The sequence below is a fragment of the Orbicella franksi genome, chromosome 7 (assembly GCF_964199315.1).
Source record: "Orbicella franksi chromosome 7, jaOrbFran1.1, whole genome shotgun sequence".
NCBI classification, from domain to species: domain Eukaryota; kingdom Metazoa; phylum Cnidaria; class Anthozoa; order Scleractinia; family Merulinidae; genus Orbicella; species Orbicella franksi.
Genome location: NC_138151.1, coordinates 11885094 through 11904365, shown reverse-complemented (window position 1 = coordinate 11904365; position 19272 = coordinate 11885094). Strand labels below are relative to the sequence as shown.

The window sequence follows — 19272 nt, the reverse complement described above, 5'->3', positions numbered from 1 at the left end:
TTTTTTTTCGCATACGGTAAGCGAAAACTGCTTTTTCAGCCGTTCGAAATAGCCTCCATTTGGCGCGAAAATCTGCCGAGATATTTATCCGCGGACATTATCTGTTTCCAGAAGCAAACACTTTTCCGAAAGCTTAGTTCGAGGAAAACAGTGAGCTTTGAGGAACAGATATTGTCCAAGGTTTCAAAGCACTGAATCCCTACCAAGGAAGATCCAATCAGAATACTCGGACCACCTTACCATATAATAAACAGCGGCACTACACACTTGAGTTTTCAATATCAGTTTTATTACGCGACAGTTTCGTTTTACTTGTTTCCAGACCCTGAACGGTGTTTTGATTTGCATGTAGTTAGTGGTTTTCATACAACTTGCGAATATCGCGTGTACTCGTTTTGTGCATTATTCATACTTCACTGAGTGGAGTTAGGTAGAGCATTTAATTGTGCAATATTAACATCCCAAATTAACTATCCTTCTAAGTTGGGTCGCGTTTGAGCCCAAGCCGTTAGCCCATGCCTTTACCGGACAACGCCGGAGCTTATCTTAGATCCCAGTAACATTAAGCAACTAGGGGAAGGAGTATTGATACTCTCCTTGGGGGATGCTAGTCCAGTTCCTCCCTCGCCCTAGTATTCTGTCAGGTTCGAACGGTTCATTGAACCCATTTTTACACCTGGGTGAAGAGAGGCACTGTGAGAGTTAAGTGTCCTTCTCAAGAACACAGACCAGCCTGACTAGAGGCTAAGGTGGTAACCGTTACGCCGTCTCCGCCTAGCTATCCCTGTAAGCGCCGATAAATCGAGACTTTTTTGCCCGATAGTAACTTAGTTTACAGCCATGATGTTTTCCTGAGAGGACCAAGCCTTGACTTTTGTGACCAACCACCTTAGGTTTCTTCTACAAAAGTAACAAATTTGATGCAAAGCTCTCAGCCAGGACCCGGCACATTGTCACGCACAAGAGGTAGAGTAACGGCCCCAGTAACGTCAGGTTTCTTACGACGCTTGTAAATAACGGCCACAAGAGCTGCCAAGAGTAACAACGCGACGAACCCAAGTAGTCCTGCTACGACACCAATTACAGCGGTGCTCTCTTTTGGTGTCAAGGACTCTGCAAGGTAATAAGGAAGGGAGACGAGGAAAACTAGTAAGAATATACATGTGAAACAATTGCTAGGCTAGATTGCGAGCAGTCTCTTTTGCTTGGAGATCCGCGAAGGAAGAACGCAAACGAACGAGCAGAGGCGAAACTGCGAGCTTCAATTCAAGTAAGTAACGCAGACGTCGGACGAAGAGCGAAAAAAGGATCTCCGAGTCTCTCTTCGCTCGTCTTCCCATGCCCGCGCTATTCGTGGCATCGACGCTCGCCTCTGTTGGCTTGCGTTCTTTCGAGCAAAAGAGAGACTGCTCGCATTCTATTGCAGGAGAGATCACTTAGGCCATACCTGTAATCTCACTGGGTTGATTAGACGAAACAATTATTGGTCCAAGCGCCAAAAATCGTTCAATCTCGTTTTCTGATTCTCGCTTTTTTCTTTTGCTAAATGGACATCCCTTGGCACAACGAGACGACTGGTCTGAACGAAGACAAGCCTTTACCAGACAATGAAGGAAGATTTCTTTCGACTTGACAGCGTTGAAACGAAACGCGCTCAAAATCAAACGCTGAACAGGCGACAAGGTGTAGTTAAAACGAAGGGCGTTGTCTTTTGCACACCTGCATAAATGGAATTGAAGTTATAAATCAATCAATAAGTAAAGAAACAATGCGTCATGTACATATAAGCATTTCAATGCAGACAGTTTTGGATATCTGATGTTAATTAGCCTAGATTTTTACGATTTTTTTCTGTTTTTTCCTCAGTTTTAGTTTCGATTGAAAAGGTAAATCCAACACTCAAGACCGTGATAGACCACATTTCCAGACACAGAGAACTCCACTGCGCGTCGTATTTTAACTCTCATCTCGGTGTTTGGAAATTTGGTCAAACACGGTCTTTCGTGTTTGATATATTACATAATTGTCACTAACCCATCCTCTAAAAAGATGAACTGCATCTGATCATGATATTCAGATGTTGGAGTGGCTTTACACTCATCCACAAACACAACAAGTCCTGCATCCCTGGATGTCACTGAAACCTGAAGGAAAATATCTGTTCCGATGTCTATTGGTCCAACTGGGTACTCCGTGTAATACTCATTGAAGTTTTCGCTTTTGAACATGTTCATCTCAAACGTGAAGTTTCCAAACGCCTCTGAAAAGGATAAAACGAAAAACGGTTGCAATATTAACAGCTGGAAATATATATATTTAGGCCAGCCTAAATACGTAGTTCCTGGGCCGGGTAGTTCAGAGCCAAATTAAGTACACGGTAAACCAAGGCTGCATGTCTCTGTCAACCTATTATTTGGAGTACGGCCATTTTGCGTGACTCCGTCGTCGTCGTCGTCGTCGCCGTCGTGCGTACGCGCCCACGAGCAATACCGTTAGCCGTGATAACCATGAGAAAATCAACTCATGGGTTTCCTTTTCTTTCCTATATGAGTATGGGGCTCCCTTTAGCGGCCCTTCGGGCCGCTGGAGCTTCGCTAATATAAAACTATGCAACGTTCTTGTAAAAGTTAATTAGCAGACAGAAAACAGCCGGAAGTTAATTTCTCACACGTTAACTTGGCGCTTGGCGCTTACCGCTTGGCGGCCCTTCGGGCCGCCGGAGCTCCGCTATAACGTCCAATCGTATGATAGGGTGGCTTAGAATCGTCGACATATTAAAACCTGTCGTTTCACGATGTTTAGACACTAGAAATCAAATACACAACTCTAAATAATTCGAAAGAAAGCACATTTTATAAAGTTAAACGATCAAGCAGGCACACAAAGAGACGGACAGACAGACAGACCGACAAACCAAAAGATGAAGCTAAACACTGGTACAGAAATTGCGAAAAGAAGAAATTTAATATGTATTGTGACAAAAAAAAACCAAAGCTAAGAACTGCTTAAAGTCCTCAGCGTGTCCTTAATCTCAGACTTGAACATTCTCTATATTGTTTGCCATTGTTTACATGCAAAATATTTTAACATTCCTCACTAACCTATATCAGTGACGACAAATATTTTGGACGGGTCGAATGATACCATCGATAAAACCGCCCTTCTTTTGTAACGGCACTGAAACTCGAACACTGCTTGGTGATCTCGCGTGGCGTGCAAACCCAGTGTCTTCTGAGTGCGTACAAGAGCAGTTATGGCGTTGCTGTATACGATCATCTTGCCGTCAGCTGAAAGATTCCATGTCATTCCGCATGCGTCTAGAGTCGATGTGATAAATATATGACTGTCGTTTTGGAAGTATGGCTTGCAAGAGACGTCGTTAAGGTGAACGCTTTCGGGGTCGTGGTGTAGAGGGCTCTTGATGTGCAATACGACATTTATCTTATTCGTATCGCATTTAACGTCCACGTCGAAGTCATCTGCTGAGAGCACAGGAAATAACATGTCAAGTGGTTTTAGATATCGAAGAAGGCGAAGCATCTGTCGGAAAATAATGGCGGGTGCTTTTGCTGAGATTAATATCTTCTTTAAGTAGATAAGCTAATTTCAGCCTGTATTTAAGAATTGCAATAAACGCAATATCGTATATACCTAATGCTAAGCCCATTTCAGTACTCTGTTCGTTTTAGATGGCTGAACTTTTAGAACTGAGCCGATAGGCTTGCTTAAGTACCAGAGAGGTGTTGGTCGCATATGTTATAGTGGTTAAATCACACTAAACAACTACCTTGCTTGGTTTTTGCTGCTGTTGCAGTTGTCTGTGGCGGTGAAGTTGTAGTGGGCTTCGTAGACTCTGAATTAGGCCAAAGACAACGAGGTAATTACCAGAACTATTGTCATTAGTTTTGCAGAACTGCTTTATTCTCCAGCAAATTTTAGACACCTCGGTCTCTACACTGCGGTAGAGACAGTTATGGTTTAATTTTTCTCCTTTTGAACAAGAAACAGGAACAAGGGACTAGAGCAAATGGATTGGGTGACAACGTCGAATAGGAGATACCGTAGAACTTAACGGTCACCTCTCTACAACGGCCATTTTCCACTGCGCCAAAGGTGGGTGGGGGCTGGTAGTGGGGAGGTGCGACTGTATTACCCTTCAAATCAGGTGAACTAGTGGTCAGTAGTCTCTTTTTATACTTTGTTATTATACAAATTTGACGCAATTAATAGGATAAAAGAATGCCTGAAAGGTTTCCATGTCGTCATCGCACAATTTTGGTCACTAAGAAACTGATTTTGATAACCGCCAGCTCCGCACTCGATCAAAGTGGAAGATACAACAACTCTCACAGCAATTGTATCAATTTATTACTTACCGTAACATAGATCTCCATCTTTGTTCATTCCCACAGGGTTCATTTTTATTTCACAAGAATCAACTCCGTCTGTGCATTCATCAGCGGCTATCACAAGTAAAAGAATAAAATAAAATTAGTTCAATTGTGTTACTGGGCCACTCTGAGACCTATGCTGACATTAATACACTCTGTTATTCTTCACTATTCCCTCTTGGAGGAGTGTTTTAAATCCTTCAAACGAAGACCTTGTGAATTTGTGAATTTACCGTTCAGTGTCGGCCATTACAATTACAATTAAGATATCATAAACGTTAGACACATTTCTTACCAACGGCTCTATAATGAAGCAGGAATCCAGCTTGGTTTGCTGCTTGGGAGTTGTTAAAAGTCACAAAGACCTTTTCACGGTCATAAAGTCGCTTTGAAGGTAGCTTGCAACCACAGTATGTGTTTGATTGTTTCTCGCCATCCATACCAAAGGTAACAAAATCATTGGCACAGTGGCTGAAAATATATCAGTCACTTTTGGAACAATTTATAGTTAATTATAAGTAACACTAGCATTAATTATCTAGGAAGTCAACCGCTTCCAATCGGACTTCTCGATGGTAGAAGTAAAAAAGAGAAATAGAACTAAATATTTGAAAGAACTAACTAAGTACGTTGTTTTGCTCGTAAGTCGCATTTCAAGAATGCAAAGCCTTGTAACTGATTCTTTCGATAACTCTCTATAGATGTTCACACAGGGACATTTATTAAGAAGTCATTAGACAAACCTATCCCATAGCTGTGACTTTGTTTGGAAATGTGTACCCTGCGAGTAGGCTCAAGTTGGAGCACAAGCGCGCGCGGCGTAACCGCGAGCGCGAAAGCGATCGTCGAAGACGCGAGACGAGAAAGTGAGCCTGCTCTGATCTCTGCAAATGTTTCTCTTTTGAATCCAAATGTGGACGACTTTTTTTTACTGTGAGAACGTGCGGTAAATTACCGACTCCGTGGGGATCTAAGCGCTCCTCATCAAACATAATAGATTGACAGTTTTCTCGCCTTTCCCGCATTTCGACCAATGGTATTTCACTTCGCCCAGGCGAAGCAGAAATGAAAAAAAATACAGAGATCAAGGCAGGCTTACTTTCTTGGCGCCTCTTCACCAGACTCCTACCCGCCGGATCGATTTGCACTTCGCCGCTCGCGCGCGACTCAAGTGAGCCTGCTCGCAGGCTAGGAAATGTGTTCCCAGTTAGCATTCTCGCTGTCGGTTTAAAAAATTCATAAAACTATAGCGAGAGTGTTTCACCACATTACCAACACCCTCCAAACTCGTCCAAAACCTCCGCTGTACTCCGTTAATTCAACGCTCTTTTCCATGTTTGGAAATGCGATGAGATACTGTCTCGAGTTTGATATATCACCTGAAGTTGGCGATGATTCCGATTGCTACAATGAAAAACGTTATGACGAAATCCGATAGAGCTATTTCAGTTTTAAATGGACAAAAACCTTGTACCAGAAAAACTTTAAGTATATTACAGCCTTTTTGCATTTTCTAAAAGCTAAAGATATAAACAGTTGCCAGTGATAACACCAAAACAATTTCCCATGGGAGGTGGAGAAAATAAATTCTAAAGTTCAGAAAAATTATTCAAACACAAAAACTGATCATCAGTTTCATTTCACCAGTACTTTCAAGTGTTCGGCATATGAACTTCAACATTGGTTTTTGACATCTGGTGTTGTTAGAAATTATTTCTTTTGAGAAGATACTTAAAACAGTCGCACAGAAGTTTGCAATAAGATGTAATCTTGATACAAAGTTTTTGTCCACTTGTTACTCGAACTTGTGGCGGATTCCTTCTTCATAACTGTTCTAAGTTTCATATCACCTTTGACTTCCTATCCCTGCCATTCCAAACCAGGAAAATTCGACCAACGTTTTGTAGCCAACTGGGAAATCGAGATTCCAACGGCAGCCCGAGTTCCCGGATGGACTTTTCGGTAATGCAGGGCTGCGCATGTTTCCAGACAAGCTTTTAATATCACTACTAGGTGAACAAATATCTAAAATGTATAGAGAAACAGAGAAAACAATAGCTTTGATGTAGAGTGGTATCCCGATTTTTCAAACCACATAGGAGAACTGAAAATTGAGGTGAATCAATATATTCCTCCCAAATTTTTGTTCAAGGCAGCAAAAAAAATTGCTTCAAATAATCGTTATTTTCGAAAACTCCATTTTGTTGTTGGCTTGATTACATTAAAGATCGCTGAAATTACAGATAAAGCCACAATATCACCCTGAACTAAATACTTGCTACTGAAAGTTCCGATTTTGTTTACTCGCATTACAGTCCAGCATCGTGAGGAAAATGTTAAGTATTCACAAAATAAGGATCAAGAAACAATACATTTTTATCTACAAGTTAAAGAGTTACCTAAGTTTTAGATAACCAGGGAGAGGAAGAAAACGATAACTACTTTATATTTTCTTTCTTTTAGTGTGTTACAAAGACAACGTAGCTGGTGTATTCTTACAACGAGCATAATTCAAAAATTCGTATCAGTGAAGGTCTGATCTGAATACATGGGAAAAAATGAATTAAAATTCAATTCTACGAATTTAAGATCCTAAAGAAATGTCAGGGAAAGTTCGATTGCTTGATCCACGAAATGTTGTGGATTCGCAAGAAGAAACCGAGCCTTAACACACAGTCAGACTCCATTCGCGCAAAAGTATTTGTTTAGGCTTTGAACAGACACTGAACTCATTACCAGTGTTTGACACCTCATTGGAATGAACATGAACATTGAACAGCTATCTTAATCTTAATTTATTCAATTTCGCACCTCTACCATTGGTATAAATTAGTTTACTTTTCGCACAAATATTTTTTAACTTGAAAATGGTGCCAGGATGACACCGAAACGTCGTTGCTCAGTTTTTTCGCTAATCTTTATTGTCAACTGTATTTCCAAATTTAATCTTATAAGAATTCTACGAATGTACTGATTGTTTAGCTAATCTCACCTTTGTCCTGCGAACAGCGAACTTTACCTGAAAGAGGAAAAAATAGTTTAATAATACCGTAAACGATCTCGCGAGAGAAACGAACAAATGTAGAGTGCAAAAATCAAATTGATCTGAAAAGACTCGGAGATATTGTCATGTTTTGGTCTTTAACGTACATCCCAATTTTAATTCGTGCTCAGTCTAGATTCAGTTCTAAGTTTGTGTGAGTTATAGTACATAATCGTTTAAAACTTACGGTTAAACGAAAATTTGTGTTTTATAGAATCGTTATTTCGAAATTCGTTTTACTGAATTCGATTATTTGTTGCTAAGGGCCGCATACAACAAACATCCAGAACATTTTATTGGAAATTCATTCGCATACAGTGAACACTAAACTTCTGGTAAATGGCGAGAACATACGTGCATGGATGCCTTGCACAAGTCAAACATAAGTTTTCAATTTGAAGAAGACTAAAATATATAATATAACGAATTCGTTTAGTCTCCTTACTTGACTCGACAGTCTCGTAATCCAGTTGGAAGCCGTTACCAGGTTCACTTGAATCCGAGACGAAGTTCACGAGAAGATACTGATCTGTAGAATAGAGCCGAATCTCACCCGATGCACAGTTGGCATATTTGGCGATCAATGGGCTATCGTCACGTACTCCATCGCGGAACATTATATAATCATTAGGACCCAGTGTCATGTTCTTTAACACCAGTTTTACTTTCATGCCCGCGGGCGCCATTATACGCCAAGTGCACTGAAAGTTGTTGGGATACTGACGGGGAAAATCTGGACTTGACAAGGAGCCTAGGGTCGATCCATTAATAGTAACGTTGTTGTTATCAGCTGCACAATCAAGATCTAGTCATAGAAAAAGTTTGAGAGATGGGTAAAAATTAGGTGCGGAAGAAGCGGTACGGCCAGGAGGGGTGGAATTCATGCAATTTGTGGGTGCAGTAGGTTTTTTTTTTTTTTTTTTGCGGTGTTATTTGTTATTTCAAACAACGGGGCGATTTCTGGCGGTTTTTTTGTGGAGGGGTGGGGGATAAAATTGCAAAGGTGTTAATTTCAGGCACCCGAAGGGCTGCCAAGCCATGAATAGTAACCCATAAAAGGCACAATAATAACCCTGGAAATTTGTTTTGGAAGCCCTCCACTCCGTTAGGAAAACGAGGTAACCTGGATACCCATGCGTGGCTAGTGCGAACACACTAATTCTGTCACCAGTCACAACTTACAGTTTATCCAGGGTACTTTGTTCCTTTTGTTGTGACGGGCTTCGGGGAAGGTGGGGAGACGCTTGGGACTTAATGCAGTCATAACAGCAGTCTAAGCTGCTATGAAAGACCAACATGAAAGTATTGACTTCGAGCAGTTTTCAAATCAAAACCAAAGTAATCACTCTGGCCAATCACAAAGGATGCAGGTAATCACATGGACCAATCAAAACTCGAAGTAAATACAGGTTACTGATGCGAGGCGCAGGATAACATGCGCGAGCGAGTCATTAATGGTTTTGGTTTTACTTCTGATTGGATGACAAAGGGGCGCGACATTATTAAACCAATCGTGTAACGTGGTGAGGCAAAAACAAGGCAAATGCCAATTACTTTCGTCACTTACGGGAAAAACTGCTCTATTATAATTATTGTACATCCAAGTAAGATATTCCCACCTGTAGCACCATCCCCACAGTACTGAAGATCACAGTAAGGGGTTGAAGGTAGTTGATAGACGTAAAAACCACTGCACTTTTTCACCTTAGTAGCCGTGTACCACTGACAACACGAGCCCATAAAATTGAAGCAAATTCTCCCGATGGAAATATCACCAACCTTCGTCGGATGGGACCCTTGGAACCAACCCGGGGAATGCGTACCGCAGTGGCCAGATTTGACGCACGAATCCGGCATTTTTAGTCCAGCTCCTCCTTTAAATCTATACCAGTCCAGAACTAATTTTTTGTCGCACTGAACGAGGTCTAAGCCAGATATGCTGTGGAATTGAGAGCGGTTGGAATCTCGTAGTTCTTTGTATGAAACGCATGGATCAAGATCTGGAAGAGATGTTGACATGTACTGACTGAAACTTTTTTCACTTCACTCCAGAAACATCAGCAACAACAAAACAACAAACACACAAACAAAGAAAACTAGCAGAGAAAACGTTCGTGAAGAAAACGGCTTAAATCATGAAACTATCCCCATGAAATAAGTAGCCTGAACTATAAATTAAAGGCGTCATGGCATACACGTTTTGTACGACGCCTGATAATCGGAAATCAAGACTGAGAAAATGAGGGATTTTCTCATTTTCTCTTGTCGGAAATGAAATATTTACAGTTTATTTCTATAGAAGGAAAAGCCTGAAAATTTGGAATTTTGTCGGATATCTTACAGGTTGAATTTTAACTGAGGTATCTCTGTTCGCTTTTGAGGTCGCCATCTTTTAACGCTCTGAATTCAGTAGATTTCAGTGGAAACAAGTTCTTTTTCAGACATGCTAAAACCAGCCGCCGTTTAAGACGACAATTTATCATTTACACCGCGTGATTGGTTTCTTGACAGGTTAATCGTCTTGTCAGAATTAACCTTAGATGTAATGTTTTCACACGTAGAGATCGGTCGTGTTTATCTTATCTTTGATGAGGTCTTTGCCACATGGTGGGGAGGTAATTGCCTCGTAAGAAATCAAAGTCAAACAAAATTTTGCTGGATCATTGATGTGTGACATTTTACTTTCGTGTTTGAAGAAGAAACTTCTCAGAAGTTTACACCAGTGGTGTGATATTTATTGTAAATGTTCGAATGTTGAGTGCCTTTGTTAAAGCATTATGAGTTTACATTGATTTATTAGCTAGCGTAATTCTGTTACGCACAGCAGCTCCATACGCAAGAGACATCTAATCAATATTTGATGACATGGAATTAGAATTGAGCACAGGTAGCTTAATTTGTAACGAGAAACATCGAAAATCTAATCATTTTTGTAGCCAAAAGCGTGGCTTGAAGTAAACATGTAGCCATGTTTACTTCAAGCCCAGGAATACTCTTGTAAAGTTTTGTCATTTTAAACGTAGTACTGAACCCAAACAAAAAGGTAATAATATTAATTACACGTCTAAGACGGGCCTCAGGTAAAGGGTCCTTCATCCAATCAGAACTCTTTAGGTTGGTCCAATATTCTCTTAGAACTAGACCAGGTGAACTTTCTTCTGTAATAAATCACTGATTACGAACTAAGCTTTATCGAACCAAAGCGGAGAATATCGGCCTTCGTCCTCAAGATAATAAAAAATTATTTTGAAATGTGAAATACTGGATATATATGGTGAAATTCATATTACGCACACGAGAGCGTCAACAGCCGTATCCCATCCCCTCCCCCAATAAAACTATTTTGAAGTGTCAATCGTTTATTAATAATTAATCTTTGTTCGATTTAATAATATTGCAAACATCCTTTACAGGAGTCAGTTTTTCATATGACGTTCTTTGGCCAAGGTGCTTTACAAAGTCGATCAGTGAATAAGCATTATAAGACACCAGGTCAGGCCTGATCTTGACTTCAACTCGTCGCCACGTACTAAAGTTATGTTAATTTGTTGGAACCCTTCTTCCATGTGAATATTCCTATTGTTGCAATAGAAAAATTGTAAATATTTCAAGTAAAACATTCTTCCAATGCTCACACAAGGTATATGTACATAAAAAAATCAACGGCAAACAAAGTACACAATGCCATAAAGCACTCTCTGTGTTACATCTCGCTTCAAGGTAAATAATGTTACTGACAAAATGACAAACAAAAGCTTTGTTGAAGATGCTTTTTGCATAGGGGAGTGTTTGGAATTTTCACACATTTTAAACAAACTACTTTTCGTAATTAACCGAGGAGAACTGTTATAACTCAGGTCAGATTCTTGATCCTAAACGCACGATTTATTGTTGATAGCGAGAAGTGAATTGGGTGACGAAATGAGCTTAAAAAATGCTTCCGTTCTTCAGACATCCAAGGTCAACCAACATATCATCTTCGTTCCTATTTCCGAATAGTTTTATTGCAATAAGTACAACAACACTCCTCTATGGTCCTCTATTGAAAATGGCGAATGAACTCTGTGAAATACATTATGCCAGACAGCCAAACAGACAGAATACTGGGCTGTGCCAAATTTATGTCTTAATTATATAAGTCGTGGATCAGTGACAAATATTCGTTCAGCTATCAAAAATGCTACAGGAAATCGTAACATCTGTCCGAGTTTTGTATGTATGCCAAGTGGAAAGCGGTGTATGTAGCTATTTTTCAAGGGGCTTCACTGTAATGAGGCTTTGCATCACGCTAGGGTGCGAAAATCTCGATAGCTTCGAGCACAGCTATTAATAATAAAAAGAGTGATCCACGCAGTTATTTTGGAGTCGTTCAAACTATTGTTTTGATTTAAATATTCGATGTGTTTTGCAACACTTTCAGTCTTTTAACTTAAACCCATGTCGCCAATGCACACTAATTGTATGTACTCGTTTTGTGTTCAGATAACGGCACTCTTTATTCGAACGCAGTCACCGCGACAAACAGACAAGGAGTGTTGTCATAATGGTCACTGATATGTTAAACATAATCGTTGGCTTAAAAAAATAATAATCGAAGAATCCCTGGTTGTTCTAAGGGTTTGAAATTCTTAGTGCTTCGTTATTTAAGTAACTCTCACTAAACTCAAACAACTGAGATTTCTTAGGGGATATAAACGAAACTTTGCACGTTTTACTTTATAGATAGTTGGCAATTCAACTGTCTATCTCGCGAGTTGCTACACAATACAACGGCCAATATGAAGCGATACATATGAAATTTTGCAGTTTAAATCGTTTGCTAACCTGATGTGGAGGTGGACACGAGATGAAATAAAATCACGATTCCCAGAAGCAGTTGAAACATACTTCCTTTGTGCTGGACAGTGGAAAATGTTGGATTGTTGACCTTCTGAGGCCGTCAGAACAGCAGGCCATTTCTTTATGCAGATTTCGAGCTTGGCAGCTTTTTGAATCCTAATTAGTTGATTAGTTAATCCACAGCCACGTACAACGCCCAGATTATGTCTTATTGTTTAATTTCTAGCACGTTCTTCAGTTTCTCGTTGACAAAAAATAGCGTGACTTTTAAACTGGAGTTCAGCTGGCCTTCAAATAAACGCTGTTTGTAATGGAAATAACGACTACAAATGAAATTTAGAAAATCTGTTAGTCTATTTGGCTTTACCAATTTTTCATCAGTCTACTTTTCCGCAAAAGATGCCCTTGAGGGTGAATCAATTGACATCCATTCGTGTGCGTTTGTTTTGAAAGCAAAATGAAATGTTTGAAGGGAACCTGGGAACGAGTGCCTTGATTGGCGAATCAATCCCAGCCCTCCCCCATAAATAGACACTTGATTATTTTATTTCCTTTCTTATCATCTCCTCATCTCGCATGCAACATATTCATGAAATTATTTTAAATATATAGATTTAGCCAAGCCTAAAAGCGGACCTCCTGGGCCGGGTTGTTCAAAGCTCGATTAAGCTAAACCAGGATAAGTGAGGATTTTGATTTGAGTTTTGTAACTTTGAGGGAAGGTTTTCTGTTTATATTGTTTGTCCTTCTGTTTTGAGTTTGAATAATGCCAAACTACACAAAACAAAAGTACTAAAAAGCTTTTGTAAACAAGAAAAATTAATAATTTGGTTACACCTTCATGACGTAGAGAAAGACGACGAAAACGCATCTAAACGGGTCGCGAGACACTCTAGTCTCCCCAATCATTCTGAACAACAAATGGCAGTCTGCGGCCTTTCCCTACATCAAGGAAGCACGGAAAGCCGCAAAACTCTAGAACAAAAATTTATTTTTCAAATCGGCGCTCGTAATCCTCACGGTATCAACGAACGCTTTTCATTCAACTAATTTATTCTGTCTGTTTCTCACGTTACCATGCACCAACCAATAGCGTAGCTCCATCTTTCTGTATATAAACCACACACAACCCACAATTCCTCGATTCGCTCCGATGAAGGGCTAACGCTTAAAACGTCAGCTTTCGAATCTCTTTACGGTGGCCAATTCGCATTACCAACCCAGTTGATAAAACCAAATTATCTTGGAGTGTATACACTCCAAGTCCTTCTAATGACAAACAGTTCACCAACTGTACGACTCGTAAACCATTGTTTCACCACCCGTACGTCTCGTACGAATCGTACGAGTCGCGGACTTGTATATACACTCTAAGTCTCTCTAATGATATACAAACCAAGATATTTTCTTTGAAAAACGTTAATGGAACCGGCAGACTTATTTATAGCTGTGTAGCAAGCGGATCCTTTGTTTGCCTATCAGTTGTTCAACCGTCTCTTTTTAAAACGTGATTAACGAGATAATTACAGTTTGCAATCTCTTTCTACTTTTCAAATACATATCTAGCTGTAAACTATTACGTCAGCAGAGATGAGCTTCACGTCCGTTCGAATTCTAGGACCCATTCAGCCTCGATCTGAGTACATCACACAATGTGATCGCGGGTTCTGGAATCGATCATCAGTTTGGGCCGGCACTCAAAGGAGTAGAACGTAGTAGGTGAATCAGAATAATTCATCAATCTCTTCATTTTTCCTCCAGTGACTCACATTCAACAGGCCACCGTGGAAAGAATCAAACGTAGCATGAAAAGAAGGTATTTCTTTAACAAGTTGAGGCATTAGATAACGCTCGCCTGTCGATTTTAAAAAGCCCAAGCATATGCTATACACCGATCCAGGACGTTTAGGTAAATGTGTCCGTATATGTATACCATGTACGACATACTGATCATGCAAGCCAAATGAAAGCCATTTCCCTTGGATGGCCGGAAAAGATGAAAGCTACCGACTGCTTTATAACACTTCCTTTGCTCTAATAATTACTTATGCTCGTAAAGAAGTTCGTTTTCTATGATTTCTATTTCCCTTCCTGTAATATATACAGCAGCTTCCGAGCAAATTCCTCAAGCTTGGAGGTAGATTGAGCTTTATTGCACCTATAGTCACCTGATTTCGTATTCATGCTTTTTTTAAAATTTTACTGTTTTCTTCATTGTGTTCTTTGCAGTCTCCACAAAGGAATACATAAGACCTCTTTATTTTAGGTCTTTAACTCACAGTTCACATGAATGATTCATCTCATTCACATTATCATATCATTTTATGCTAATCTATTCAACTAAAATAGTATATTTCTTGTGAAATCGTTTCGCTCTAAGTATGTGTAATGTCTTGAGAACGAAACATTATGTATTATATTAAGCATTCTTTGAAATTTGTCTCACTGATCCTCGTGCAAAATCAAGTAAAGACATTGACTTATTGTGTTTTGCTTCTTGGAATGACTCCATGCACGTCTACGGTGCAAGGGACTGTTCATCTTTTGTGTTTTAGATTAAGAATCATCAAATTAATGTCTACACTGATATGGAAATTAAATAAATGAAGATAGCGATGAATCATTGTCAGCGGGGCATCAAGCTAACTGGACCTGAATCCACTATTTTAGTACAGTTTTTTTTTTTTTCACAGTGCGAGATAAAACTTAAGAAAATGAAGAGAAATTTAGTTATGATCAAATAATGTGAAAGGTAACCTGATCATCTAATTACCGAAGTTGACAGGAAATTCTTTCTGTTGGAAGGACATATGCGGTTTACACGACAGCAATTTTCGCCTTATTTCTTTTTTTTTTTAAATTAAAAATTAAAAAAATAAAATAAAAATATGAAAACTAGAGAACATTTATAAAAAGTCAAATATATTAATTGGCGTATTTTTGAGGCTGATCAGTTTGACTGCCAGGGCTATTTCTATCAAAGAGCGGTAGCCTTTGAATCGCCATATTTGTGCACGATAGTAAGCTCCAGGGCAATTAATCTTTTATCTCAGCTGAGTACAATGAATTTATGGGACAAACGTGGGTAAAATCTTAGGAAAATTCAAATCATAAACAATAGATTTCATTTGGGTGAAATACAGCGCCAACAAGCGACATGGTTGCTGGCCATGGTGAAAGAGAAATTCGAAACGTGCTCAAACTTCGTAAAAAATGCGCGGCCTGTGCATAATCTGACAGCAATATAGCTTATCACCTTTTGGGTTACTAATTGCAGAAAAACTTGCAGGAAATCTTTCACATTATGTTTAAATGTTTAAAAGAAAAGTCTCGCTTTTGCTAAGAATCGGAATTCATGCTGTTCAGAGTAGTAATTAAATAGCCGGGTCTATAAATGGCGCTAAGAAGCAATTACTATAAACATCCGCTTACCCTTCCGCGGCTTACTCTAGTCTTTGGAAGAAAATTGGAAACTGAAGTGATCTTATTGGCATTCGCTTGGAACAATTGCTCATGTTTAGAAACCATGACTCGGTCAATCACTGAATCATTGACGTCAACCTCGGTCTTTGTTACTATGGAAACCACTTCCATCCTTGTCACCAGAATATACTCCAACACTTTTCACTTCATTAGATTGAGTACATATTGATTGTATCCTCAAACGTACTTGAAACTGGGCTAGTTATTTGACAGTTTGTAAGGTGAATACCGCGAGTTATCCAAAAACGTGATATTCACACCATCCTCTCACACAAGATAAATTACTTGCCTAAAAATTCAAATACATGGAAGCACTCATTACCATGGCTAATTAGCCGGCCAGGCATACTTAGTGAATTTCATAGCGTTTTTTTTGGTATAGCTTTTTTTAAGCATCCTTTTTTCGTTGCGTTAGTTAGGGCAATTAAACTGCTTCAGTTGTAAAGAAAATGAATAACTAAATCATTACCATTTTCAAAAAGTTGAAAACACGCCCGCCCTTATTTGGTTTTAAATTCAAAAAACTGATAAATGCCACAAAAAAGTTTTGACGCCAAATTCGATAGTAAGTGTAGTCTGATAGATGCGTCGTTCACGCCGAGTTTTTTTTAACTTGAGTTAAAAAGATATGCACTGACTACACATCAAAATCAATAACAATTGACGGAGACTGATGAAGGCTAAAATGTGGAAAACAACAGACCTTGAAATTCAAAGATCCTGCAGAAATCAATCTGCGTGCAATATTTTCAGTATCACAAAACAAAATCAGAATTTTAATGCTATAACTTCCTGTATTATTGCAAAGCAGAATGCTAATGACATGAGCTAATCAGCCATCTGCCTTGTCCGCCAATAGGAAACAAGCGGTCTTCCGCTGCACTAGACGCCCTTGAGGATTTCCCAGTTTAATTAAAGCTGTCTTGTTTTTCTTACAGTGAGGTGTGCGCTTATGAAAGTCATTTTCCGTCCACCAAGTACTCGAATCCCAAGTGGTCACAGCTCTGAAAGCTATAAGCTTAAGGCTACGCATTGGATCTTCGCCCTTCATTGTATAGCATTGATCTATCACAATCCTGCGACTCCAGGTGAAACAAGACTTGATCATATGGTTAAATTGCTATAATATGCATTTTGAAAATGGCGTTGGCGGGCTCAAGCTTATCAAATGCCTCAAGCAACATTTCAATGTCGTTCAACCCAGTGGCAGCTTCCCAAGATGACCTAGCTGCTGAATTGAAGTCCAGACCTGTTTCACTCGTAGTCGTCGAGTCGCTGTTTCTTCTGATTATCAATTGTGTGGCGTTTGTCGGTAATGCCTTGGTCTGCCTTGCATTTTACAGAAATTCCAGGCTGCGGATAATTCCTAACTATTACATCATCTCTCTAGCGCTGACAGATTTGCTGACATCAGTATTTTCCCTGCCATTTTCAGTTGGATCGTTAATAGCGGGCAGATGGCCTTTCGGTGACTGGACCTGTCGTCTACAAGGCTATTGTGTCTTCGCTTTTAGCATCGCTTCTTTGCACACAATGGCGCTAACAGCGTGTAACAGATACATTCGGGCGGTTCATTTTCATCTTTATCCTAACCTCTACACCTCAAAGCTGACTGTCACGACCGTTCTTCTTATATGGGCCTGGGCTCTAATCTGCAGCGCCCTTCCGTTTATTTTGGGGATTTCAACTTTCGTTTTTCATCCTGGCACCGTAATTTGTTACAGTTCCCCGTCGTTTACGCCAGCATCGATTGTCCTTTTTACCACAACACTCACAATTAACATCCCAGCTCCCATGGCGGTTGTAATCATCCTGTACCATAAAGTATTCAAAGCCATTAGACAACAACGCTTTCGAGTTTCAACCGAGAGGAGGCTTAGCAATAACGCTGAGGAAATAAGACTAGCACAGTTGCTTTTCACGGTATCTCTTGGCTTTTGTCTGTGTTGGGGTCCTGTTATGGCCGTGGAATGCATTCGATTCATTGGTGTGTGGGCTGTGTCAAGGCAAGTGTATCTTATAAGTACGTACTTTGGGGCAACCAGTAGTGCCATAAACGTTTTCATATATGGAGTCATGAACCGAGCGTTTCGTGTCGAGTTTGTCAAGATTTTGTGCTGCAAAAAAAGTTGACTGAGTAAAATGGAGTGATGCAACTTTACCTTAGGAAGACACAGTGTCCTTACGGGTGGTGCACTGGGCAACATCGACTCCAGATCGAGTGGTTCGGGTTCAAGCCCTAGGTGGTGTCAAATATTATGTCGCATTCTTGGTCAAGAGGCACTTTATCCACAAAGTAACTCGCTACTAAGATATAGAATCGGGGCAAATCCCGGGACAACTTTGGACAAGGTATCTCCAAAAATCTTATTTGAGAAGTGCAATCTGCGATTTAAGTTCATTATACATGCCACAAATACATTTTCTCCTGTACTATTTTGTCATTCTGATCAACACAACTACATCTTCAGATATTTAAAGGTTTGTGTCGTTATCTACGTCCTGTTTATTAGGTAGCAAGAGTTTATCTCAGTTTTAAATTGCATTTTTGGAGAAGGGATATAAGGTACTTTGGAGTTTGCTGTTGTCCAATTGCAGTTGTTTTTAATTAAGGTGGCCGAACACAGTTTCGCGCGCGCTTTTACTGATGCAATTCAGCGCGCGCACAAGGATTGCAAAAAACAAACATGCCGTCAATAGAGCGATTATTTTATTTACTCAACACCCGCACTATCTGTACTATTTTTCTCTATAATTGAACGCAGTGTTTTGATGGCTTTAGTCTTTTATTACAAAGATATGTTAGAAAAGGTAACAATGCAAAGAACCCAGCAATATTCTCAGCTTTTTCTTTGTTACCGAAAGAACCCAGTTAAATGCAGCGCATGCGTAGTAAGTGAAAAAAATTGCGATTGAATGAAAAATTGCACCGTCGGAAATACGCCTATTTCTCGAAAACCGCTCATTAGAATTTCACGAAAGTTGGCACGAAAATACTTTAGGAAATAAGTAACTGGAGTACTGAAAAAAATTGAACTTTAACAAAGTAAATTCTAGATCAGTTCCGGTGAACCTTCAACAAGGGATGATTAAAGATCTCTCCGTTAGATTATTAGCAAAATGGTGTTAACTTGTGAGAATTATTACAAGCTTGTTGCATGTAAATTATAAAGAAAATCTAACGACTAGATTTTCTTCAAATAAACAAAACCGAGTTTAAAAGGCCTGTTTAAATTTATTGATGTTGCCATGGCAACGGTACATACGTCAGCTTAACTATCAAAAAACAAAGTTCGCGTTGTTAACTTGCTTGCTGCTATTTTTGACGACCGAGGGATCAAGGGTTTTAGAGAAAAAGGTGAATGAAACACAGGTATCAAAAACTGTGTTCAGCCACCTGAAGACCGGGGTAGCTAGCGGTTTAATTGGAGTAGAGCCCACGAGCAATCGGCGAGAGCGGCAATACCGCGTGGAGCCTGGTGAGAGACATGTTTCCCGGCCCAAGGCCACTCGCGG

The 19272-nt window shown here is 39.7% G+C and overlaps 3 protein-coding genes across 5 annotated transcripts in view; 2 read left to right on the top strand and 1 right to left on the bottom strand.

The window, feature by feature from the left end:
• The window catches only part of LOC145493835 (uncharacterized), a 165361-nt gene that overhangs the window by 18004 nt on the left and 128085 nt on the right, over nt 1-19272 (top strand). The gene's annotated exons all lie outside the window — the stretch shown is intronic.
• On the bottom strand, nt 54-12761 carry LOC145493836 (oncoprotein-induced transcript 3 protein-like). Of its 3 annotated transcripts, none has more exons than XM_081473312.1 (12): nt 12259-12761; nt 9054-9434; nt 7880-8239; nt 7384-7410; nt 6242-6416; nt 4687-4862; nt 4377-4463; nt 3788-3853; nt 3102-3482; nt 2035-2260; nt 1448-1719; nt 54-1113 (listed from the first exon to the last, which is right to left on the bottom strand). In XM_081473312.1, exons 1-12 carry the CDS (start codon nt 12317-12319, stop codon nt 932-934), a joined length of 2394 nt encoding a protein of 797 aa, XP_081329438.1. In that variant the 5' UTR covers nt 12320-12761; the 3' UTR covers nt 54-931. The 3 variants fall into 3 exon arrangements, with proteins under 3 accessions (XP_081329438.1, XP_081329439.1, XP_081329440.1); XM_081473313.1 differs by having other exon boundaries at nt 3102-3479; nt 12259-12760; XM_081473314.1 differs by lacking the exon at nt 3788-3853 and having other exon boundaries at nt 3102-3479.
• LOC145492874 (melatonin receptor type 1B-B-like) lies at nt 16839-18583 on the top strand. Its single transcript, XM_081472251.1, has one exon. The coding sequence runs from the start codon at nt 16897-16899 to the stop codon at nt 17887-17889; it is 993 nt and encodes a 330-aa protein (XP_081328377.1). The 5' UTR covers nt 16839-16896; the 3' UTR covers nt 17890-18583.

Coding starts and splice junctions, on each gene's coding strand:
- LOC145493836 (XM_081473312.1), bottom strand. CDS start 12,319: ATGTTTCAACTGCTTCTGGGAATCGTGATTTTATTTCATCTCGTGTCC. Junction 7,411..7,879: donor TTACGAGACTGTCGAGTCAA/GTAAGGAGACTA, acceptor TTCCTCTTTCAG/GTAAAGTTCGCTGTTCGCAG. Junction 3,854..4,376: donor AGATGGAGATCTATGTTACG/GTAAGTAATAAA, acceptor GGCCTAATTCAG/AGTCTACGAAGCCCACTACA.
- LOC145492874 (XM_081472251.1), top strand. CDS start 16,897: ATGGCGTTGGCGGGCTCAAGCTTATCAAATGCCTCAAGCAACATTTCA.